Source organism: Teleopsis dalmanni, chromosome 1 (assembly GCF_002237135.1).
Source record: "Teleopsis dalmanni isolate 2A chromosome 1, ASM223713v2, whole genome shotgun sequence".
NCBI lineage: Eukaryota > Metazoa > Arthropoda > Insecta > Diptera > Diopsidae > Teleopsis > Teleopsis dalmanni.
In genome coordinates this window covers 113,307,570-113,334,681 of record NC_051846.1, presented here as the reverse complement: position 1 = coordinate 113,334,681, position 27,112 = coordinate 113,307,570, and the positions used below count along the sequence as shown (strand labels likewise).

At 30.4% G+C, this 27,112-nt stretch overlaps 2 protein-coding genes across 5 annotated transcripts; one reads left to right on the top strand and one right to left on the bottom strand.

The window, feature by feature from the left end:
- Window positions 1-366: 366 nt before the first annotated feature.
- On the top strand, window positions 367-4,659 carry LOC119681754 (transmembrane GTPase Marf-like). 3 transcript variants are annotated; one of them, XM_038095029.1, is made up of 11 exons: window positions 367-563; window positions 1,157-1,555; window positions 1,619-1,908; window positions 2,010-2,348; window positions 2,434-2,445; window positions 2,539-2,655; window positions 2,705-3,266; window positions 3,324-3,565; window positions 3,722-3,883; window positions 3,943-4,139; window positions 4,202-4,659. In XM_038095029.1, exons 2-11 carry the CDS (start codon window positions 1,327-1,329, stop codon window positions 4,401-4,403), a joined length of 2,352 nt encoding a protein of 783 aa, XP_037950957.1. In that variant the 5' UTR covers window positions 367-563; window positions 1,157-1,326; the 3' UTR covers window positions 4,404-4,659. The 3 variants fall into 3 exon arrangements, with proteins under 3 accessions (XP_037950957.1, XP_037950974.1, XP_037950966.1); XM_038095038.1 differs by lacking the exon at window positions 367-563 and adding an exon at window positions 980-998; XM_038095046.1 differs by lacking the exon at window positions 2,434-2,445 and having other exon boundaries at window positions 369-563; window positions 4,202-4,657.
- Window positions 4,660-10,030: 5,371 nt separating this feature from the next.
- Window positions 10,031-26,208, bottom strand: LOC119681738 (plexin domain-containing protein 2-like). Of its 2 annotated transcripts, XM_038095012.1 has the most exons (10): window positions 25,988-26,208; window positions 12,619-13,136; window positions 12,424-12,546; window positions 11,870-12,062; window positions 11,599-11,808; window positions 11,386-11,537; window positions 11,253-11,325; window positions 10,838-11,190; window positions 10,732-10,749; window positions 10,031-10,577 (listed from the first exon to the last, which is right to left on the bottom strand). In XM_038095012.1, the coding sequence occupies exons 1-10, from the start codon at window positions 26,070-26,072 to the stop codon at window positions 10,509-10,511; spliced, it is 1,794 nt and encodes a 597-aa protein (XP_037950940.1). In that variant the 5' UTR covers window positions 26,073-26,208; the 3' UTR covers window positions 10,031-10,508. The 2 variants fall into 2 exon arrangements, with proteins under 2 accessions (XP_037950940.1, XP_037950948.1); XM_038095020.1 differs by lacking the exon at window positions 10,732-10,749 and having other exon boundaries at window positions 10,128-10,577.
- Between the last annotated feature and the right edge of the window lie 904 nt (window positions 26,209-27,112).

Genomic DNA, 27,112 nt, shown 5'->3' with positions numbered 1-27,112 from the left:
AGATTAAAGTACTAATCTCGTTGTTTAATCTCAGATTTCCCATATAAAAGATAATCTCCTTTTAGTCGAGATTAATTGTTTATCTCCCTAGAAATTTTGATTTTTTTTCTGTGCAACTCTAATCTTAGAAGACAGAACTCAACAAGAAAAACGTCAAAATTAATCTTCAATAATGTAAACGGTGGAGATTAAAAATGTAGATTAACTTAATCTCGTTCTATTAAATTCACAATGTAAACGTAGTATAAATGCCATATTAAGCTCGTTTAATTCATTTCCTTGAATAATAGTATTTCTACATTATTTTGATAAGTTTTATTGTAACAACCCTGTTCTTCACAGCGAATTTGCTGACTTATACCAGCCTGTCAGCTTAGATATGTGAGATAAGCTGTTACATCATTTGCAAACGCAGTATATTGTTTTAGAGATTTGAAGTTGTTCAGGATAAAGAAACAAAAACCAATAAAAATTCTGGATGTCTTCTTTAATATAAGTTAGCAACAACAACATCGCGAAGAGTTTACTGATTGCTTAAAATGTCTAATGTTGTGCACAATCAGGTTAGTTAAAATCTCGGGGAAAATTGTGTATGCTTTCGGTATTCGTCATCGGAGTGCTTGCTATATTGTTTTATTTGTTTAAAAAAAATACTAGAATCGAATTGCGCGAAACGCAATTTTAGTAAGGTACATTATGTTATATAAAAGTTTCACAATTTTGCTTTTGGCTTCAATATAAACGTCAGTAGTAAGTTTTTATGTCTTTCTGCGTTAACATTGCGAAGTTATAGAACTCTACACATTCACCGGTTTAATATTTCATTTGTTATTGGTAAATATCGGAGAACTACATGAAAAACCTGTCAAACGAAGAATATGTACCTCCTGTACATTTGTTTCTAAACACAATTTGAAAACAATAAACATATTTCGCCAATTATATATATTTTAAACTACAAGAAATGTAAAACTACAATTTTTGGATAAACTAAATTTGTAAATTACTTGTGTATATAAATTATTGCAGTTAATAATAATAAAACAATATCAAAAATAATGAAATTAGTCATTAGATAAGCAAAATGTTAAAACACGTTTATATTATTTCTAAAAGATTTTAGTTGTTTTTAATTTTTTCACATTTTTCTTTTCAGTTGTATAAATGCTTTTGACTTTATTTTATTTGATAACATTCACATAATATAAATTCTGTACAAACCATTTCTGTATTCTGAAATATTCTCCGCGTTTTTGCTGAGGCAATCGAGAGTTCCTTAGTGAAAATATTTTCATATTTAATTAAGTCAATTTTGTTTTCTTATCAATGGCGGCCTATTTGAATCGCACTATTTCAATGGTCACTGGAAACGGCGGAACCGCTGCTGCCACAACAAATTTCGACATGAATGCTTTGATGTCTGAAAATCGATCGATGCAAAACGCCAACCTCGAAAAATCCCCATTGCAGGTTTTTGTCAGAGCAAAAAAGAAAATTAATGATATATACGGAGAGATCGAGGAGTATGTAATCGAGACAACCCAATTTATTATTGGTAACATAAATTTAAACATTTTATTTCACCATTTTATGTTATTTTTTTGTAACTCTCATTCAGCTTTACATTCTGATGCTGAAATCGTGGATAAATCTGAGCGTGAACTTTTTGAAAGTTATGTAAATAAAGTGGCGGCTATTCGGGAGGTACTATCGCGAGATCACATGAAAGTAGCATTTTTTGGACGCACATCAAATGGGAAAAGTTCTGTTATAAATGCGATGCTACGAGAAAAAATTTTGCCAAGCGGTATAGGACACACCACAAATTGTTTCTGTCAGGTAGAAGGTTGCGATGGACAAGAAGCTTATTTAATTAAGGAAGGTTCGGATGAAAAGCTAAATGTTGTCGTAAGTTTTTTTTCATTTTAAACAATACTCTATTTTTATGACCTTATATTAAAATGCTGGCTTTAAATAAATAATCTTTAATATGCAATTTTAATTTAAAGAATATAAAACAACTTGCTAATGCCCTTTGTCAAGAAAAACTTAGTGAGAGTTCGCTGGTGCGAATATTTTGGCCACGAGAAAGGTGCAGTTTGCTGCGAGATGATGTTGTCTTCGTAGATTCACCTGGTGTAGACGTTTCAGCAAATCTAGATGATTGGATTGATAACCATTGTATTAACGCTGACGTATTTGTATTGGTGCTAAATGCTGAGTCGACAATGACTCGAGCAGAGAAACAGTTTTTTCATACTGTATCTCAAAAACTTTCTAAGCCTAATATTTTTATTTTAAATAATCGTTGGGATGCATCAGCCAACGAACCAGAATTTCAGGATTCGGTAAGGAAGAAAGTTTTTTTCTGCTAAATTTAAAAAAAATATTAATTTTTCGGTTTTGTTTGTATTAACTTGTTGCTAAAATCAGGAGCTTGAAAAGGTAAAATAACCTTTTGCTTGCTTTTTGTTTAATCGTAAATAATCGTATATTGTACAAGACACATTATTGGAGAAAGTATACATATAATTTTAGGTTAAGTCACAGCACACGGAACGTTGTATTGATTTTCTTACTAAAGAGCTTAAAGTTAGCAACGAAAAGGAAGCTGCAGAACGTGTGTTTTTTGTATCGGCTCGTGAAACATTACAGGTTTTTAGATTTGAATTACATTTTTAATACATAATTAATTTTTGAGTAGGCTAGAGTAGAGGAAGCGAAAGGAAACCCACCCCACCTTGGAGCAATAGCTGAAGGTTTTCAAATGCGCTACTTTGAATTTCAAGATTTTGAACGGAAATTTGAAGAATGTATCTCTCAAAGTGCTGTAAAAACAAAATTTGAACAACATAGTTCTCGGGGAAAAACAGTAGCTGGTGACATGCGATCTATGCTAGATAATATTTGTGAACGGACTGCAATATTTCGTAACTTGAAGTTGGACCAAAAAACCTTGCTTACTGACCGCATTCAAGGGACAGAAACAGAAATGATGCAAGTTACACGAGAAATGAAACTCAAAATTCATAATATGGTAGAGGAGGTAGAGCAAAAGGTGTCTAAGGCACTAAATGAAGAAATTTGGCGCTTAGGTGTTTTAATTGATGAATTCAATATGCCATTTCACACAGAACCGTTGGTGTTAAATATATATAAAAAGGAATTGAATTCGCACGTTGAATCTGGATTGGGCTCAAATTTACGAGCTAGATTATCAATGGCGTTAGCAATGAATGTCGAGTCAGCTCAACGTGATATGACTGGTAGATTAAAAATATAACATCATATATAATATATAAATGTGATTTAATTAATTATAGATCGGATGCATGCCCTAGTGCCCAATGAAAAGCTTGTTGTGCAAACAAAAGTTGCAGCCAGGTCACAACCATTCGAAATGTTGTATTCCTTGAATTGTCAAAATTTATGTGCAGATTTTCAAGAAGATCTGGAATTTAAATTTTCGTGGGGAATAACAGCGATGATTCAACGATTTACTGGAAAAGTAAAAGAACGAAATAAAAGAGTCCCAGCGGTGTTACATCGCCAGAATAGCATTGGAGTAAGTACAAATGATAAATATACTAATATCAATACTGCGTTTTTATTATAGTTATAAATTGAAGCTTATAAAAATGTGCATAACACTTTTTTATGGAATAATTAAAAATGCTACAGCGATATAAAAATCTTTATGAAATAAAATAATTTTCTTTAGAAAAGTATATCCTCTACAACGCCAGTCAATGAGACTCCTTTATGTTTAATGCCTACAGCAAGTAGTGGTATAACACAGGAGCAGTTGTCACTAATTTCACGTTTTGCAGTATCTTCAATTGGATCCCAGGGCACTGTAGGTGGCCTTATTGTAGCTGGAATAGTAAGTATTCATTAATTTTTTGTAAAAAATAAAAATTGTTCTTATAATTTTTTAACCAGATGTTAAAAACTATTGGCTGGCGTGTTCTTGTTGGTATTGGTGCTCTATATGGCTGTATATATTTTTACGAGCGACTTTCTTGGACAAATTCAGCAAAAGAACGTTCCTTCAAATCACAATATGTGCGTCACGCTACAAAGAAACTTAAAATGATTGTAGACTTGACTTCAGCGAACTGTAGCCATCAAGTGCAGCAGTATGTTCTTAAGTTATGTTATTGTGTTCACATGCAGTTATTCGTTTAAATATTTATTACAGAGAACTTTCAAGTACCTTTGCTCGCTTATGTCGAACTGTAGACTCCGCTACTACTGATATGAACGAGGAACTTAAAGCTATTGAAGCGCAATTAAATGTTCTAGAAGCCAATCAAAAGCAACTGAAACTACTACGCAACAAGGCAAATTACATACAAAATGAATTAGACATTTTCGAAAATAACTACATAAGAGCGAATTAGTATTAACTTATTTTGCAAGATAATATTTAAGTGCATGGAAACTTAGTCACTTGTATATTTATATAATATTATTTTTTTGGCATGCGAATCGTTACACAAGATTATGTTTGAAGATGAACGTTATACGCGGTAAATTTTTAGTTAATTATTTTTAATATAATAATTATTTTCTTAACTGGTAAAAAGTTTTACATAAACACTTCTTACGTGTTTATCACAAGCAAAAATGTATCTTTGTATAAATTTACCTTGTTTTTATTTAATATTATGTTTAGCAAAAGGTAGTTAATTTTAATAAAATGACATGAACCGATGTCAATTTTTAGTTTTGAAAATAAAATTTTTCTATTAATTTTTCTTATTCTTTATCACGGCTTGTTCTAAGATCTATATTGAATTTTACTCTGATATGATATTTTAGATATATTATATTTGGATTAATAATATTTCTCTTTAGTAGTGCTACACATACATTAAGTTACAGCTTGATCTGACAATCCTATCATTTTTCTTACCTGTACGTAAGTACGGTTTAGAACGAATTTCAATACACCTATCTACATTTTATCTGCTCTTAATAATTTGCATGTCCCTAAAGCGTATTAAAATACTGGTGCCATCATTGATTCCTTCATTCCTTTATCTTCGTCTAATAACTAGATTCATGTTGTCCACGTTGGCATTTATTTAACTGTTTGTGTGTGTAACGGATTTCGGCCAATAAACTTAATTGCTAATGAAGATAAAATTTTCTTAGGTCTTCATTCGATTGCTGCTTTAAAGACCTATTTTTTTGAAGACCTATCCTTTATCCAAATATAATATTGTAGCAAAGCTACAGAATGTTTATTAGTGAAGAATGTCAGTAATGTGATAAAATGTTGCTAATCCATGTCATTTGTCATTTGTTCTCAATTATTCTCGCGATTAACACGTATTGTTTTACATTTAAAAGATGGCAGTGGAATTAAGAAGCAATAATAAATGTGTTTTCTTAGTTGGTGACGTAAATTATTCAATAACAGGCGCAAAGTTACCGTCTAATCGTCAAGTTCTTGCAGTACTTTTTTTTAACATTCGCGAGGTGAAATTGACTGTTAGTGAAAGCGCTAATCTTGTCATTCGGGAGTGTATTATATTTTGGGAAAAAGCTAGAATCCCTACCAGAGCTATACCTAACTGTGTAAAAAAACTAGTAGATCTTCAAGGAATTAAAACTAAATGAAGAGAAAAAAGATGTGAGCAAATCTGAACATAATGTGTTATAACTTCGTTATTCTTCAACCGATTTAGTTGAAATTTGAAATATAAATAAATTAAATATTTATAAAATTATAAATGTCTTTTTGTTATTACTCATTGAATTTGTTGTTGAAATAAATGGGGTTTATTGAAGGTAATATTTTTCGTAATTTTTCGCTGGATTCTGAGGCCTGAAATAGGTGTAAAACATAGAGTGCGCAGGCCAATTTTTGTTTTATTGTAAAGTGTAACTATTTGGCTATTAATAGGAAAAATTTCATGAAAAAACTCGGATACATTTTTTGGGTATCGCCGATAGAAGTGAAAATGGCCATGAAAAAAATGCTGACTTTTTGTGCAATTTCGCTAATAAAATTTTATTGATAATTAAAATTGAAATTTTTTTTACACATAATGAATAACAATATCGTAAGCTTTAAAAAAAAATTAAAAATGATCATTTTTGAATAAATAGTAAAAAAGCTATAAGGGTTTAAAGTTGGTTAAATTTTTACGAAATCATAATTTCGCTAAAGTTGTATAAACTGCAAATAACTTAGGAACTAATGAGCGGATCACGCCCATTTTTTGCATAGAGTTGTGTTGCTATGTAAGTCACGTATATATGTAGTCCAATAAGTGCAAAAAGTATTTTTAACGATAATAAATGATTGAATATGAAAATTTTGTATGGGGGGTGGGTGTGGCAGTGGGCGGAAAACCTTAAAAAAATGTTGAAATCTAGATAATAACGTAAGTTTTCCGGACACCAAAATTCAGCTTTCTACCTATCATAGTTTTGAAGTAATCTTGGGACCACGGTAAAATCCCCATGTTTGGGCAAAAATTTTATTTTGAATTATTTAAACGATGTGCGGTAAATTTACAACGTTTTAGAATCAACGCAAGGTGCCAATTACTGTAAATTTATCGCACATCGTTTAAATAATTCAAAATAATGGAAAAATACAAGTTGTGTAAACAATTACTTGACAGTCAAAAAATGATGTAGTATTTGTTTTTGTCATATTTTGTATTCTTTCAATAAATTTGTAATATTTTTTTTATAATATAGTAATTAACATATATATACTTGACAAATAATAGAAAATTAATATTATAATAGAAAATTTTTATTTTATTTATTTATTTTATTCTTTAAATATGTATATAATTTATTCTTTTCTTATATACAATAAAACAAAGTTTTAATAAAATTTTTAACTAAAATTTGAGTTCCTCTCCAAAATTCGTATTTATTTTTATAATTAAGATAGAAATGCCCTTAAATTAATAAACTGTAATAATAGTTTATGATTGTGTATATGTCACAATAAAAAAGAAGCAATGTTTATATTTTAATCTTATTCTAGGAATCCCATTCATTTCAGAATTTGGATTTCTTTCATTATTTATTGTTTTAAATAACAATAGTTAATGCTTTAATTTGTGGAAAAAAACACTAGTGGATAAAATAAATAAATAAAAATTTAAATATATTAAATTCATTATAATAATTTTATTAAAATAATAATTTTAAGAAAATATATTAAATAAAAATTTAGTTATATTAAATTTATTCTAATAATTTTATAAAAATATATTCGAAAAACTTATCAACCCGTGTGGATAAAATAAACAAATAAAAATTTAAAAATATTACATTTATTATAATAATTTTATTAAAATATATTCAAAAATTTCATCATTATAAGTTATTTACATATTAAATTAAACTCTTTTTAATACTTTTTTAACTTGTCTTCCAAACAATTTGCTTGGAAAAGATTTTGTGCAAAATTGGGAAAAAAATCCCATTCCTATATGATTCAGAATATCAAAATTGGGAATAGGGAACAAAATTATCATTCCCATATAATTCAGAATAGCAAAATGGGGAAAAGGGAGAAACTCCCTGTCCCATGCGATTCAGAGTAGGTACAAATAATAATAAAAACTTCCATTTCCATATGATTCAGAATAAGGATTTTGGGAATAGGGAGCAAAACTCCCATTCCCATATGAATAAGAATAGCATTATTGGAAAAAGGGAAAAAACTCTCATTCCCATGTGATTCAAAATAACTATGATTATGTCAAATTGCAAAAACCATAACATGAATCCAAAGGTCTGGAGGGCAACTAATAAAATCAGTTTACTAGCGTTTACAGATTTCAGTCAATTTGAATCAAAGATTGTATCTGTTTAATAACCACGGTAGGATAAGAAGCCGTCTCTGTTAAATGTCAACAGAAATCATACCGTCTAAACTTGGAGATGTCTATAGTTCAAATGTATGAATCGCACACTTGAGTGGTCTCAACGAATATCACTATGTTGCTATAGAGCTGCTTCCAAGATGACCTGTTTTCCCACCTGATGGCATATTTTAACACTTTTTGTTTCCATTTATACGAACACCCATCACTTGAAGTTATCACCCTGTTATACAATTTCCTGAAAGTTTAAACAATAACTCCAATTGCTGGGTTTCACAATAAACGTTTGAGTTTTACCGAAGCTTGGAGACCTTTCGGGCCGCGTACGCAGAAAACGTAAGAACTGCGATTAATAAATTAGTCATATCATCGATATCGGAACAGCTACGAATGGCAAGAGAAATTAGTTGTAAGCTGATGTTTAAAGTGGTCCAGTTAGTCCATATTTTCTTAATTGGCTTAGGTGATCTAATAACATTCGAGTACATCATCAATAGGTCAATAGTGAATGTTAAGTTCCTGTCGTCTTATGAAACAGACCAGTTGGTTAACATATGTGAGAAGTTTTCACAAATCAAGGTGAGATCAAAAACATTCGTTCTGCTGAAGGCCAAGAAGGTTTAATCATTATCTCTATTAGCTATTATTAAATGACCTGCAAGAATGAAATCAAAAAGATTCACCGCAGTTGCCTTACTCAATTAATCAAATACTTCATCAATTTTATTAGTTAAATTGAGAATTGATTTTTTACTGCTACATACAATTAACCGTCAAATGTATTTAGCATTAAAACCACCGGCAACTAGTACTTTAAAACCAAGATTATTAAAAAGTACTGACTGTAAATCAAGGCGGAAAGTTGATTGCTGAAAATACGATCTTGGGTGGTCAAGAAATAATAGAATAAAAGTAGATTATAAATATATTTAACAGTGTTTTTGGAATCCGTAATGTTCTATTATGTTTTTAGGAAGAACCCTAGTGCTGTTACACGTTTTACGGTAGGTTTGTTTAGTATTGTAAAATTTGTATCCATTAATTCGAAAACAGTTTTAAGAAGACAAATTGGTTTCAGATATATGCAAGGTACCAATTCCGTTTTGATCTTATTAAGTCAGCAATTAAATATTGAATCAGGCTTGAAGTCCACAAAATTACGTTGTTTTTACGGATTATTTACGTTAATTGTTTGAGCATTGCTTCAAAGGCTGAACCGGAGAGTAATAAATTGCATTTGTGGTGCCGGCGGTTCAAATTCATAATCTTAATTTTTTGATAACACATCAGTCAATAATACGGGTGACCAACTAAGAAAAACAAATTTTTTCTGCCAAAAATCGATTTACTCATCAATATAATCTCCTTGAAGAACAATACAATCATTACAACGCTTCTCTAAGTTCTCGATGCCATGCTTGTAGAAGGATTTGTCTTTTACCTCAAAATAGGCTTTAGTTGCAGCAATTACTTCTTCATTTGAGATGAATTTCTCATCGGCGAGCATTTTTTTGAGATCAGCGAATAGCCAGTAGGCGCTGGGGGTCAGATCTGGACTATACGGTGGATGAGGGAGCAATTCGAAGTGTAATTCGTGCAATTTTGCCATCGTTTTTATTAATTTGTGACACGGTGCATTGCCTTGATGAAACAAAATTTTTTTCTTCGCCATATGCGGTCGTTTTTTCACAATTTCTGCCTTTAAACGATCCAGTAATGCCGAGTAGTACTTACTATTGATGGTTTTTCCCTTTTCGAGATAGTTAATGATAATGAAGATTATACCATGTGCATCCAAAAATACTGAAGCCTTAACCTTCCCAGCTGACTGTTGTGCCTTCGGACACTTCGGACGTGGTTCAGCGGTTGCAGTCCACTCAGATGATGATCGTTTTGATTCCGGAGTGAAGTGATGGATCCATTGTCACATATCGACGCAAAAAATCTGATTTATTACGTGTAAACATGGCCAAACATCTTTACACTTATAATTCTTATACTCACTTTGCTTGTTGTTAAAACCAGATTCAAACTTGAATAGTTTTATAGTGTATCTTATCTTTCCCAATTAGAGCTATCAGTTTAAAATCATTTTCATTAAGTTGTTTAACAATACTTATTCTTTTAGTAATAAATATTAATTTTCAAAATATTTTTTTATTTGTATTGAGTAAAATTACAGTAAAGAAATTTATTTAAAAATTCAGCAAAAATAATAACAATCACAAAAGTTAGACGTAAAATAATCAATAATTTAATTAGGAAAGGTATAGGCTGAAACATATTTAATATACAATTAATCTGGTGTGTGGATAGAAATTTAAAATATAAAATTACCAGAAACCGTAATGGGAATCATATCCTCCATTTTAATATTAGAGTAGGGCGCGTAAACCACTACTCTGTAGACTCGTTACAATAACTCAAAATATAATTCTATTAATATAAATTCATTAATACAAAAATTTAAAAAATATTAAATATCATAAACTATGATATTTATCGCTTCCTTGTTTAATTAGGATACTGAGATAATTACAATAAAATTTATGCACTTGCTATCAATTAAACAATATAAAACAAAGAAAACATAAAAACATTTATAAGTCGGGGCATCTTTTCCACAGTGTAAAAATAGGTTATTCACATATGTATTGTAGCAGCTGTATATCGAGCTTCCCCGCGTCGCCAAGACCATTGACTTGGTCGGTACTGTATTCAATAAAAACCAAATGAAAAAAAAGTTTAATTGTATATATGGTAAAAGAATATAAGTATCATTTTTCTCTAATTTTTCTCTAATTGCAATTAAAATAACTCAAGTGGTATGAAATAAAAAATTATTTTTATTTATCGCAGTACAAACCTGATGCAAATTCTTGGACTGCATAAAAGTTAAATGAAATTTTTTTTGTATTAAAAAAATATAAACACGAAAATGTGCAGTACATACATAATTCTAAAAAACGTACCTGTATTAACAATTGACCGCTTTTAGTATGAGGGTTTCTATAAGCATATAACACCCATAACGCTATCACCAATATTAAACAAACTGGTGTTAAAAATCCTAAAACCACTCCTGCACTTTTTTGCTTCTCTGGAGTGTGCTCTAGTGCTGCTTTGTTGAGTGTCCCCGTGTTGGTCGGCGTTGTTGTTGTATTACCAGACTCATAGGGATACAATGGATGTAAGGAATCTGTTTGATTACTATTACTATTTGTATTTGAGTCTGTGGAATTGTTATTGCTATTGTTGGCATTGTTTCCCTTTTGGCCTAATGCTGGACATAAAGAAGTGTCTGATATTTGTGTGCGTTCACAATCTAACCAGAAATAAATAAACAACTTTGTTATGTAAAACTGTGCAGTAATCTTTTTATCATACTTTTTTGTAGCCAATCCTGTTTCTTTCTTTCGGTTCCAGTGGAACACCTATTCAACGCTGGGCACCAAGAACACTTTAGAATGTATAATATATTTATTTATGAGTTTAGATCTAAGCCAATTTTATTACTTACATCAAATTGAGTCTTATGATTAATACAAGAAATGCAATCAGTGTAATCGAGGCAGGTTGGTAAAGCTGTTAGGTGTATAATTGTCGAATTTGTAATATCTTCATGAGCAAAATTTACTCGGTGATATTCGTAAATCGTTTTTCGACGAGTGACTATATAATCAAATTATTGATAATAGAAATCAAATTCAAAATATTACACATATGGACTTACAGTAAATAACTTTATCGATAATATACGCATCGGACAAACCTACTTTCACGGGATGCTTATCGTCTTGTATTGATTCTATTAGAATCGGCACATTGAAATAAGCAAACACTATATCACCATTTTTATGAAGCGTTGCGCTAAATGTGAAATTACCAACTTCTTGTTTGTCTTGTAGAGTAACGTTCTCCCAAACAACTGTGAATGCAGTTCCTATTATAAGTCGAAATTTATGAGTATAAAAAGGAAAATTATATTTTTTTTAATGTTTTACCATTATCGTCGAAGCGCACAAAAGATGAATTTGAAAGGCTGGTGTCAAAATTGGCCATTAGAGGTGCTATATATTGAGTTGCCGCTAACCAAGCATGGACGTAGTCGCCAGTGTAGAGAAATCCTCCTGTGGCGACAGTTACATTTCTAATCGGGTGTCCATAGAATGGAAAATCAAAACTTAACTCAATGGTCTGCAAAAACAGCAGTAAAGAAATAAATAAATTAAAATGTAACTTTAAAAATTTTCTTTCAAATATTGAATGCGGAAACAAATTTAAAATGCATTGAAATAATTCTTTTATAGTAATTTGAATAATTATTTGTTAAACTTATCAGGGATTACACATATTCAATATTCACAATAATTTCGTCATCAAATGGTTTTGTTTTGTAATTTATATATGAAATATATTTTTTTTTACGCATTCATATTTACTATTATTATATTATAACGTACAACTTTTAAATCTTTGATTTACAGATCTACAATATTATCTAATATAATAAAGTGAAATTTCTAAAAATAAACCTTTAAAAGAAAACTTTTTGTACCATTGCTCTTCGATGTGACTGTGAAAGCATAGAGTTATGTTTGATATTTTGAAAATTCGTCCATAATCGATCTGCTTCTGCTTTATTTACGAAGATTGTGCTGTTGTAGTAATTATGATGATCCTGCAAATAAAATAATTGCTTTTTATTAAGAATATGATCACTAAAAATATTTCCATCGTGTAAATAACTAACCGTTTTACTGCTAACTGTGAAATTTTGATTTGTAATTTCGGTGAGCGTGTCATTTTCCGCCACATCAACTTTATTTACCCACTTATCGTCCACAGTTTCAGTGCTGCCGGATTGTACTCCAGATATTGCACCAAGTACTTTCTTTGGAAATTGATTTTGTTTTTTGGCAGTTTCTTCGTTAGTATTTTGATTTGTGTGCAGTTCAGGATCGGATATAATTGTTTGTTTCGTTTGTTTATCTACTACATCCTTGCGTTGTCCCGTACCATTTACACCTAGCATTGGCCGAGTACTAGAGTTGTAAGGCACTACAATTGATGTTTCTGTTACTGATATGTTTGTTTGTCCTGCTTGCAACGTTTTCGGTGGTAAAATTTGCTTTGCATCTGTCGCATTTTGCGGAAGACTTTCATATTGATTTTTTAAGTCTGTCGGTGATTGCCGCTTTTGTCTTAATTTAATTATATTTGGAAGGGTGTCTGTATTCGTTAAACCTAAAACCAAATCATATCGTTCTCCTGCAAATAGAATCGAATTAAATGATTTTTAAATTTTTAAATTTTTAAATTTTTAAAATGAATACTTATAAATATTCAATATACATAAATTATTTTGACTGGCTTGGGTAAACAAAATTTTAAAAATAATGCCAAAAAAAATATAAAACTTAAATGATGTTAATATTTATTTAGAATAATAAATAGACAATGTCGCTAACATCTTGAGTTTACTAAGATAAACATTTAAATATAGTAAATATAGTAAATCAAAAAGTCATTTAACAAAAATTGTTTTATTTTTATAGACTTTTGTCCCAAGCAAGAGTTTCAAAGTAAAATCGTGCTATCAGCATATTGGGAATTGATGTTTCAATGACATTTTCATGTTGAAAAAAAAAATATATAAAATTTGTTTAACTAAATGAGTTTTTTTCTGCTGGACCATCGTCATGTATTGAGTTTTCTTTAACCCCGTATAATTACAAATATTTTGAGGTAATTCCGTTAAAAGTGTTGAGATAGGTAGCAATCAAAGTTATATAGAAATTACAAATGATCAGATGGCTTTTTACTGTAGCTACCTACCTCAGTACACCCTAATAATCTTCTATCTTCTAAATGAGGTTTCATCTTAAGTGTTGGGTGATTTGAATAGTCATAATGCTTTGTGGTTTCTAAACCTATAATCGGGCGAAAGCTGGTACTATTGACTACCTAAATCTATGATTTTTCATTAAACTACTTATAGTACTTAATACAGATCACAATTCCATCTATCAAGGCCTATATTGAAACTGACATGAAAACCAACAAAAGTTCAAAAAATCCTCTTAGCAAACTATATGATATTTATTTTGCTTTTGATCAGAGACCAAAAATAACAGTTATTTCAATAATTTTTAAGAGAAAAAGCAGCAACTAAAAGTTGCTTAAATTTATATTTAAGTATATAGTTACCAATTTAACAAGTTTTATCCTTAATATTATGGATGTTTTACATGCATATATAAGCGTTTTAAATTAAAACTCAAAGAATAATTATTAAATTTGCTTTATATTATATTTTTCAGAAATAATGTTATCATGTGGCATTTATTTTTCCGCGCTAAAATAATTCTTACACTCTGCTTTTTATTTTAAAACAAATATATTTTATTTTTATAAATATACTTAAAAAAATTTAGGTATCCTTCAAAACATATTTCTTTGAAAAATTTTTTTTGGTTAACTGGTGATGTTGGGCGCGAATTTATGTTTCGACGAACCGAGTGTCACCGTTTAAGGTGGATATCTGCAGCCTAGCCTTCGATTGGAAATCCGTAGTTTATCTTAGCGGATATCAAAGATTTTATGATGTTTATTAGCTTATTAATAAGAATAGAAGAGTATTCAGTTCAAATAATGCTTCGTTATGTCATGAGCTAATTATGTTCTTCATATGCAGAACAGATAGACTCCTAAAAGGACTGCAGTTTGATTTAAGTGAAAGTGAAACAACCTGAGACGTCTATAAAGTTGTCACCTTGTGTTAAAAAGAAATGTTTGAAATGTGTTTCAGTAAAATCGAAACATCAACTCTTTTTTGAGGAAAGAAGTTTGTAAACTCAATTTTGTGTCGGCTTAAGTCCTTTGCATTCATGTGCAAATTTTTAAAGTATTCATTTATTACTCAAAAACATTTGCATTATTTGGATGTACAATTTTAATTATCTCATCAAGAGTGTGCCCGAATTTCGACGAAAAGTTGTATTGGATACAACAGATTAAGACAAAGTAGGCAAAAAAAAATAAACTGGAAAAATAGAATGCATACATTACCAAGTCATCACCATACGACTTTGCTGTGTGGTTTCCGTAGCTTTTAGTAAAATCCATTAGTTAATCAGATAAATCAACCCTTGAGGAACTCCAAAAATGATGCGTACTAAATCGCATCTGTACTCCACATGACATCGTCTACTAATTTAAGCAGTTTTGATGTACCGACACAATAAGGTAACAAGATTCCTTCACATAGTCCTTAATTATAATCAATATTCGTATATATTTCCTTATCGTTAAATATGTATTGTCATTGTTATTTAAAAATTATACACCGCGCACTAAGCGTCTCGATCCATTCGTCAAAAGGTGTATACTTATAAATTTAAAGCTTAACACTGTAGTTTCCTACTAATCTGGGAGGTATAATGATGATGGCTCAAATTTATGATTTGAAAAGCAGTTCAGCAGACTTTTGCTAAATGGCTTTACTTTTCATTAAACTTGTACTGTTGAGCTTACACATAATGTTCGGCATTAATGAGGCTTGTAAAAATATTCCGCTGTTAAAGTAAGTAATGTCGGCGACGAAAGCTGGATTTAAAGACCTGTTTCACCAGCATGGTTTTAGATAACAATTAAAGTGTCCCCACGATGCTCAAGAATTGTGCATTGATTGTATGTTTAAAAAATATTTTTCATTGTACATCTTCCAAATTTAGTAAGAACTACTATTATTTTTGTAAATAGATATAAATAGTTTCAATATTTTAAACTAAAATTTATAACATCACTAGAATGTCAGCATTCCAATTGATCTCCGTGTTAATTGCCTTTTATTTCTATTAACGCAAGTTCAATAGATTTTTAGTAGGTCCCAAGACAATATAAGGTAATTCGAACCAAATTATACAATTTCGTGTTTATTACTCACTTCAATTGCAAATTGACCTAAATATTCAAATTTGCTTTCATTTGCTTTTCTTTGCTTTGACGAAGTTTACTAACAAATAGTATGGTCTGGTTTTGACTTCACAGTGATTTACTGCCAATGCCTATTCCACTACATATTTTATGACAATACAAATAAAATGCATTTGATTTTACAAGGAAGAAAATTTACTTATGTTGAGTGATATAAAAAAGTATCCACGATTTTTGTTAGATTTTTGAATGAAAATTTCCACCACTTTTTACACACTTTTGAATACAAATTTCCTATATTGAAAATCAATATTTTTAATCAATTATATATTGGATATTATCATTTATGATCTTTTATGTTGGTCTTGTAATTTACAGCGGCTCTGCGATACGTATCGCAACTTTTTGCGTATTCTGCACTTTTTAAATGATTTCAAGCTATTATGTGGTTGATGTTTAGTAGTTTCGTTCTTTGCTGACAACTTGCGTGTCGGTCCTGCCCCACCAGATGTAAAATTTCATCGGATTTATTAGTGACAGTTTCACCTTTTTATAGTAATAAGCCATCACATAGCATATTTCTTCATATACTGCACTAATTTTGAAATCAATCTAACTTTTTTGTCTTCATAAACAAATGAAGCCTGAAATGTTATCATTTAAAACGTGTATTCGTTTAACACAATCGTATTAGTGTGGGCAGATATATGGGTATTAACACCATCTAGTGACAGAAAAATGCGGATACTTACCAATATCACCCAATATTTATTAAAAAGCTAACGCATCAAGCCACATTGTTTATTTTTACAAACGTATTACGCGTTTTTCAATATATTTCTTTAATCCCGTTCTAATTGCATTGTTTCAAGATCTCCAAAACATTCCCTTTATATTATTATGTCGAAGCTGTTTTGAGCCAGTGCACTTAAGCACTTTTACTCTTTCTTAACTCTAGGTATTTTTAAAACCTCTCTTTACATCTTGACTAAATTATTGTTTATCACTGCATCAGACTAAGCAATAATTGACCTCAGATCTGCATACCTCCCCGAGGAGCCTGTAACCATTTTGAGATTTGATAACGCGGTGTTGGTAAGTCTGTCAGTTTTCTCAAATAATTTCAGGGACCTATGCTTTATGTATTTTTTGATGGGATTAATCTTGATGTCCCTGAGGATGTCATTCGTCCTAATGTACCATGGAACTTTGAAGTCTTCTCAGAGCCTGGCTTTGTGCAATTTCTTGCTGGCGAATAGTAGTGTTTAAAACTTTGCTAAACGCTACACAACTATATAGAAGTGTCGGACGAATTATTTGGTTATATATCAGTTTCCTGTTCTTAGCATTGAGATTTTCATTTCTGAATAACTATTGGAGGTGATGAAGAATTTTGGCTAATTCTTTTCAGTTTAACATGTTTAAGCCATGCGAATCGTTTGTCCAACGTGATGCCGAGATATTTAACGGTATCGTCCCAGTTTATCACCATATCACCCACTCTCACTCTTGACGGATTTCTGTTCCACTACGCTTATAACAGAGCATCGCTTTTTCATATTTATTTCTATTTTCATTCTGGAATACTCCAGGATTGAGTTTTATATGTTTTTGAAGTGTGTTTATTAGAGCACATTTATTTGTGCATGGCATACACGTATCGTCAGCATATAACCCAGATTGGGGACCTAACACTGGAATATCAGCTTATAAATGTTGTAGAGAGGGGGAAAGTGACATCCGAGATCCCGCGTCTATAGATCGGACTAACGAAGCCGCTGTTGATTTTCGTGCGAAGACCTTCGAGGAAGCTGCGATTTTATTAATCTGCCTGGTATTTTTTAGATGAGAATATTACTATCAGACCATCATGCAGACCTTGTCAAAGCTTTGCATTAACGAACGAAAAAGCACGACATGCACGAGGTTTATATGTTCTTGAAGTGTGTTAGTTATATTGAGAGCACATTTATTTGAGCATAGCATACACGTATCGTCAGCATATAACGCCAGAGTTGGGGGACCTAACACTGGAATATCAGATGTATAAATGTTGTAGAGAGGGGGGGAAAGTGGACATCCCGGAGGAATCCCCGCGTCTATAGATCGGACTAACGAGAGAGCGCTGTTGATTTTCGTGCGAAAGGACCTTCCGTAGGAAGCTGCCGATGGTCTTAGTTAATCTGCCTGGAATATCTAGATGAGACATTATTACTATCAGACCATCATGCCAGACCTTGTCAAAAGCTTTAGAAATATCAAAAATGATCATTCCAGTTGACTCTCTTCTAATAAGGGCTGTTTGGATCATTTGGGTCATTCTAGCCAGTTGAAGCTCCGTGGACAGGTCATTCCTAAAGCCAAATTGTTCGTAAGAGAGTATATTGCGTGAAGCCACTTAATCTAATGGGTGGTATTAATGATTTACGTTTCAGCTTGAAGTGCTTATTCATGGCCCAGAAAGTTTTATCCCCTGTTTCAAAACCTATCAAAAATTCACCCTATTTCACATTTTTAAAAGCACAGATCCATTTCCTGATTTCATTTGAAAGACGATTGGCCTCTCTTCTGCTCTTCGGGTCACCCGTTATATGAGCAAATTTCCGGACTCTATTTCGATTTCTAATCATGTTTTTAATATGCTGCGGAAAGTTAAAATAACGGCATGGTTTTCTATCTTTGAGGGTGGAGCAGCTATCCAAAACCTGTTTTAATAGATGAGTCAGGTTCTGTATACAGTTATCCAATTCTTCTGAGGTTTCTGAATGGTTATTGATGCAGCTAGTGTCTATCAAGTTCTTAAACGCATTCCAGTCGGTGGTAGAAAACGTAAGGGTCATAATATTTATGGGGCAGTTTTCAAGAATGAATACAATCGGTTTATGATCGGAGTCCAGCTCATCCAAAACTTCCATAAGCACGGTATAATCTAGGATGGACAAGTTCTATTATATGGCCTGCTCCGCTGCGGTAATGAGGTGGCTCTTTAAGCGTATGGAGTTGGAGCATATAGTCATTAACAAACTGGACAATTTCCCTTCCGGCCCTATTCGTACTTCTATCACCCCAGTTTCTGTGATAATCATTCAAATCTCCAGCAAGGAATGTGGGTAAGTTGTTACTGATCAGTGTTGCTAGGTCCCCCTAGCAGCTGAGGTAAAAATGATATTACCCGTTGGGCATTCTACTTCCACTGAAATAGCTTCGAGTGTTTGCAGATTATTAATTCTAAGATGGTGTTTGATGTTTCTCCTTATAAGGATATCAGTGCCCCCTCCTCTTCTTGAGACCCTGTCTGATCTGTGAATGATGTAGTTAAAGATTTTATGCTGCATTGAGGGTTTAAGGAAAGTCTCTTGCAGGCCTATAATGTCTATTTCGAAATCATGAAGAAATTGTGTAACCTCGTGTTTCTTGTTTGTCACAACTTTCCAAGTCACAATTTTCAAGCGATATGATGGAGTGTTCATTGTGAAGCTAAAGTTGGCAGTAGGCTTTGTAGCATGCCCTGCATCATATTCTTCATAATCGTGTTCAGCTGTGCCTGGAAGTTTTCCATTAACTTTTCTAATTGGGCAGCCGGTGGATGTAGTATGGTGGGGAGTTGTTGAGAGGAGCTTCTTGATTCTGCAACTCCGCATACGTCATTGATGACTTTATTGAGGGGTTAAGTGATATCACAGTGTTATCTTTCCTTTTTGGAATGTTTTTCGGAGCACACCGGCTTCTTCTATAATATCCTTTTATAGCGAATATTTCTTTTATTTGACAAAAATTTTTACTCTTACAGATGAACTATAAACTTTGGATACAAAAAATAGAAACTAAAATCCAAGTATGGATTTTTAAAAAAATCAGAAACCCAATTCATGAATTCTAGTCGCGACGACTGTCAGAATTGGAGATGATTTATTTTGTGGCAAACGAATACAAAAAATTGGTTTTCGGTTAGGTGTACTAGTTTATTTTTTAAACAGTTAAACAAAAAACAAGATACACGATTTTAAATGTTAAATGTTTATCAAATAGACTAGTCGAAAACGAGATTTTTTCAGACGTATAAGAATCAGGAAATTTAAGTTCAACAAATTTTTTGTAGGTTTACAAACATGAAATTGTTTATTTTATTAACCAGAAGGGTATGTAACTGGCGAAAATTAGAACTAAGGCAATGGAAAAGAAACAGAGATAGCAAAACTTAATGGGCAATACCCCTATCTAAGAGGCAGTTAAGCAAAAACTGATGTACACATAATACAGTTGAAATATTGATAGAGACAGCAGAACACATTATTGGTACAAATTGCAATTATAACTTTTTCCTTTATATTATTATTATTAAATCAATATCCACAAGAAAATAGTATGATGTGAATTCCAACGAAAATATATGATTTCTAAATTAGTAGAAAGATTACACATAAAGGAAAAGACAACATTACAAGAAACAAAATGTTTTATATCATCATTGTACTGCTTATATAGATGACAGAATTTTTCTTAAATATCAATAAGCAATGTGTCGAATTAATCTTAAACTAAGAAGAAGAATAAGGATTCTTTGTGTTCATATCTTTATGTTTATAAAAATTCTTATTTGGTTTATTTTTGTTTTAATTTTTGAATCGTTACTTCGAAATTGTTTAAATGCGCTTATTTTTGCTTTTTAAAATATACTAACTTTTATTTCGAAAGTTTTTTTTTGTGTATCTCTACACGTGTTTCGGAGAATTCCTAATATTTGGTTCCCAATGACACCCTTAACTGCTGCAAAAATCAGCTTACAAGATATATTACTCATAAAAAAAGTATTGAATAAAATATTTTAAGAAGTGTAAGACTATAATATATAACAAGTTAAAATTTGTGTCAAAAGCCAATTTCAATAAACATTGAGTTGAGCTGTTCAAATTATCTGATCAATCTGAAAATTGACTGTTTTGTTAATAACACTAATTTTTATTATAGTAATTAATACTGGGCATTTACCATAGGTGCAGTAAGATAATTTATTACGATTTTGCCTTAAGAAATTTGCGTTTTTACTTTTTGTATAAGATAACCCAAATTAAGAAATTCGAAAAATAGTTTAATGAGGTCCCTTCTGAAGGTCTCATATATGTCAAATGCGACATATGCAATTTATTCCACAGACTGAAAATAGGAGCTCTATATAATATCGTATCAGGTCATTTGGATATCGAAATTGGCATAGACGAATATCTCCTTGTAAGCATTATTTATAGAAGCTACAATATTCATAAATCTTTAGCAAGGTTTTCTATTCAACTAAGATAACTAATTTGCTAACTCTGCTAACAGCTACCATTTTTGAGGCCACAAAACAATTAAAACTATACTTATTTATGAAACATTTTTCTTATATACTACGAAAAATTCGAAAACAAAGTATATTGTTGGAAGATTTTCTCGAGGTTTCCTAATAAAAAAATCTGAGCAGGTTTTTGACTATTAAAATTTTTTTTTGGTGGTTACTGAATTTATTTGACTGATCACTTCTTTTAAGTAAAATTAAGAGCCCAAATGAACCAAAAGCTCAAAACCTACAAAACATTATACATATTCATAGGGGTATAGCTTTACCAGCAACAATAATACATACTTTTCCTAATCGCGAAAGCGAGTCTGTAGAGTAACATAGCGTAGCTTCTTTGTAATAAGCACCAGAATGGCCGCTTTACATATAGTAAGTAGACAATATGCATAACAGATGTCTCTACAAAAAGTATAGCATTGAAAATAAAAATATAGGCGAACTTAAAAAATTAACTTTCAATTCGTTGAACTTGTGTTTCCAAATAAAGCTGTAGTTTATAATCTCGTTCTGATTTAAAGCACGGCAAGTGCTTTGGTTGGTGTCACTAATTAAAATAAAAAAAAAATAAGTGACAACAAAACCTGGAACTTGAGCATAGAAAGTTTGTACAGCCTTGGCTACTTGTGGATAAACACGATTAGTCATCGCTTCTAATTTGACAGGCACGAGTTCGAAGCCTGTCACTTGCAGTCCAAACAAATTATTTACTATAAACTAATTAAAAAGAAATTCGAATATTTTCTAAGACCACTGATGATGAGTACTTGGCAATACTCGAAACAGCGTTGTGTGGTCAGCCAAATTTCAATAAAATTTTTGTGTTTGTCCTTTCTTTCTTTCTTTGCTACTCGAAAATTCTCTAAAAAATTTAAATATCGCTTCTTTGTCACTATAAAGAAAGCGTAGCTTTACCAGCATCAATAATACATACTTTATTCACAGTGATACTATTTACAACAGGAGAATACTTTTTATTCTGACTGCAGTAAGGACCATAGTTTTTATTTTTATACTTAATATTAGAAGATACAATTTTTTTAAACACCCAATCTTCCTAACACTTACTATTCTTGTTCTGATACCACACAATATCGTTTAGAGTATTACGTACGTTAATATACGAGCTGATTCATATATCTCTTAATCCTCATTTTGAGGTCTAATCTGTCTATTAGCATCTTAAATTTGAAGAAACAGACTATTAATATGTATTATACATAGAAAAAAAATTACATCACATTTGTTTTGAAATTCACTTATATTAATACTACGTTATGGTTAAATAATGGTTTTGTATGTTAAACGGCGTTTAAAAAAATTTGACAAGCCCGAATTGTTAAAATTCTAATTCATTTTTATACTACAAGAAATTGCAATCAAATGTATAAGCATAAATCAATATATCTGCGCAAAATTATTTGTTGTAGATAAGATAAAATTTTTAAAAATTCATGATTGTTTTTAAAGCAACGCAATTGTTTGCTTATATTTTATCTCAAATTTATCAAAACTGAACAGGTATTTAAAGTGAACTTGTACTGCTGGAAGTCACAGAAAAACAATTAAATAAAAACAAGATACACGTCCGTACACATTTGCAATACCATTATCATCTCACAACCCTATACATGGGCAATAAGTGTATCATCAAAGTATATCATCAAATTGAGGTATTGAGGTGTAATTGCTAATATCAAATTTATTTATAACTGATTTCTGCTTTAAGTTCAGATGTCAAGGGAGTTCATATTGTATTTGCAGTAGTCAAAGTACTAGCTTCTGTCAGTTTAACAGCACTGATTAGACTTATAGATTCTGTCTTGTAAACATAAAAATTTATATAGCTTTATCTATTTCTCATAACATTCTTGTTTACTTATCATCATTCCATATGAATTTTTTCTGAGTGTTTATACGAAAAGTTTTGTTTTCCCCCTGATCGATAATTCATCGTATTACATGTAAACAAAAAGGAGTTTAATGATTTGAGAAAAATGGCGCGATACATGCTACGAATATTCATCTGGCTAAACAAAAGTAAGTTAGTATAGTATAACATTCAAAATTTCTACAATTTAGATCCTCAATAAGAGTTTCAATATAACAAAATATAATAAAGTGCCATTTTAATTATTAGTACATAACGACAGCGTATTAATAATATCAATAATCGTTATTATTTGCTGAATTTGAAATTAATAATAAAGTCTATTACCTAAAACAGGATTATCCATTGTATGGTTCGTAAATGTAACAAACTTAGGATTGAGATTTGAATCAAATTTCTATTTCAATATATTGTTTAAATCATGCTATAAGGTGTGAAATATAACATTACAATATCATATGTTATCGCACTGAAAAAAATTGCGATGGCTTTTTAACATCCTAAATAGCAATAACTCAAGACTTGAGTGATTTGCGATTGCAAACATAAATACAATTCTTTGTATAAGGCTATAAAAAAGTTCAATGGTGACGAAACGCATGATGTTGGTGCCCAATTCACATCACCAAAACGTTAGCTTTCGCAAGTCACACACACATTCGGGAAATTTTTCGTATAACAAAGCCCAAACGAACTGTGACACTTATAGCATCATCTCGTTTAAACCACATATGGTTCATATTCACATCTATAGTTTTTTCATTGAGCTGTAAGAATAAGAATTAACTATTTGACTTACATCGTCGCTATTGTTACAAAAAATACGATCCCCAAACGTGTGAAATTTCACTGTCCCAGATGTGATAATTTCCTTCGTTGTTATATTCAAAGGCGCAAACTGAGCCTAAATAAACAAATTTTTATTCGAAATATCATCACAATTCTTATAGTAAATTAATTGTTAAACAATACTAGGCGTTTTCGGTAGTTCGCATGTATAGCAAAAAATGTGTGCTAGCCTATATTCGCTAAGCGAGACACTGGCATCACTGTTGCAATCTGTCAAATGTATATGTCATATTATGATTGCAGTAACGCCACGCTGTAATTGCTGCGTTCAATGCAAAATGAAGTTAGCTGTCAATGCCAAATTTTATTTTGCGTTGAAAATAACAAATGCCTGACGTGACTGCAATCATAACATGTCCCTAAGACTTACATTAAACAAAGGATATTCTGAGTGAGTTTTTTTTGACATATGTCACTGAAACAGTGCTGTCAAATCAAAATCAACATATGTATAACCTGTAGTTTAATACCTTCTTTTACATTAAAATGAAATATAAGCGCACTATATTTAGATATAATTTCAGTATTTTCCTGAAAAATTTGTTATACACTAAATATCGGAAAATTATACACAAAAACTGAATTATTCTATTAAAAAATTACACTTATGATAAAGGAAAACAATTTAGATGAAAATATTACGGAATAGGTCCAGATTTATAAATTGTAATTTGATAATGGCTTGCTAAAAATACCTGAGCATATGTTGTATCTAATGTTTTAGATGGACGCCTTTTTACAAAAATTGAAGTAACTGTTTGCAATGCTTTGAATATATGACATCGTCAATGCTTACATCACGAACAAGCATGGAGAAAATATGGAAGTGATGTTAATAAACCATTTTTATAAATATATTGTTTCTACGTTAGCTTTACAGTTAAAAGTTGAACTACTCTTGTATAATACTAATGGCGTTTTCCATTGGTAAATCTGGATTCAACCAAGATTTACTCTTGATCTGCCAAATTTTGTTGTCCAATCGAATATTTTTAAAGAAATTTTACCTTTTTTTAGCCGTATTAGCATACATTTACGTATAAATCCATATATCGAATCAATTCACACTTTACTTGGCAAGTCACATAAAACAGCTGTTAATTTCAGGATAATCTTGTTACTCTGGTAAAATAACTAGATTTACCAATGAAAAATGAAAATTGCACTTAAGGGGCATTTCGATTGAAAAACCTACCTCAGATTTACCAATGCAAAACAGCATAACATTTAGAGAGTTAATGCAGATAAATAAGTGGATATTTTTTTTATATGTTGTTCATTTATTTATGCTCGGTAATGACAATATATAGTGAGAAATATGAATTGTAATATGAATAAAACAAAACCGCATTCGCCATAGAAAAAATGAAAATAATTAAATATAAAACTGATAACAAAAGCAATGCAAATGGCATCATCAGAATTATGAGAATTAGAGAGGAAAAATGCCCTGATGCTTGTGAATTTATGTAGAAAACCTTTGCATTTCCAATTTTAAAAACAAATTTATTGGGAATTTGGAACTTAAGCGACAGTTTATTCTACTATGCTCTTGGCGTTTTAATAAATTACTTCAATAAAATTAAATATTTAATGAGAACTCTATTTAAAAAACAAACGTGACCATAGAAATGGGTATCTTTAATTTATTTATTGTCGTCAGGTAATTCCAAGTAACCTTAATGACAATTAAAATTGAATATATAATTTCATTAATTTTTTAGATAATTTTATTTAGACTTATGTCCTTGCATATGTTGAACCGTACTGAATTCATGTTATATTTTTTAATTTATTATATCTAAATACACTTTGTCAGTTTCAATATATGACCCGAAAGGTAATTTATCCACTACGTATTTAAACCATTTTTATTTACAAATTTCTTGCAAAAAAACATCTATAAATATACGATGACCATAAATATTCCATTTAGGGTTTGCTAGCGTTAATAATTTTCATCTACGTCGTTTTTTATGTCTTCTTATGGTGGTATTTAAACTTTTCTAGATTTTCGATTGTGTGCACAATAGCATTTTTAAGTTTTCACTTACGAAATTTAGTATTATTATAAACTTAATTAGAACAAATTATTTGTTTCACACTTACTTTCAAAATATTCTTTTTCCGCACAAAAAACAAATGTTAAAAGTATTAAAAATATAGAGAATATAGCACCCCCTCTCGACGTCATTTTACTTAAACTAAAAAATGCTTTGATTCTCTATGTCACGATCTTTTATTTAATTAAGTCATTAATTATTTTATGCTTTACAAAAATATTCTAATGGACACGAATAGATGACAACTGTTCAACTGCAAAGTGAAAAACAAAATGAATAATTAAAGAAGTAACCGAGAAAAAGTGTTAACCTCATTCTTAAACAGAGTTGCTACTTGCTAACCATATACGCTCTGATATTACATTAACAAACTTAAGTTGTTATATAATTATGTATATATTTATATATACATAATATTTATGTGTCAATTAATTAATTATAATTTAAGTTTCAAATTAAAATATAAATATATATCATTTATATAATACAACATAAATTTAGTATCATATTAATTTGAAACTCATACTATAGTTTATTAATTGAAACATAAATTATCAATAAAAAATGTTTCATTATAAATTATACACTCAATTAATAACTTTAATAGATTTTCAATATTCCTGACAATTTATTTTATAAGTGTCACATAAATTCACGAATTGCATTTGATTAATGTGTACTTTTACATAAATTTAAACACAATATAAAATGCTCACCAATAATTTTTTTGTGTCAATTATTTTACATACTTTTATATATACTTTTTTATAAAATTATTTGCAGATATCTTATTTTTGCGAATTTTGTTTTTGCTATCCATGTTAATTTTTAAGCGACACGCATTCTATTTGAATATTCATGTCAAAAGAATACATATTAAGTCATAAGATATGAAAACACTTAATGTAAAAATTTTAAAAAGTTAAGTCCATATATCTAATAATATATTAGATAATAAAAATACAAATTAAATAACATAACAAAAATATCTATTTATATAGATTTTTATAAAATTCTAAAATAAATTACTTCTACTATAAATACTATAACTATTAAGGCCGCGTGCGAATATGAGTAAATTGAGGTAAAGTAAAATGAAATTTCCTAGTGATTTTTTGCAATATTTTTTAAATATTTTTTTATTTATTTATTGCACTTATTTATTATTTTT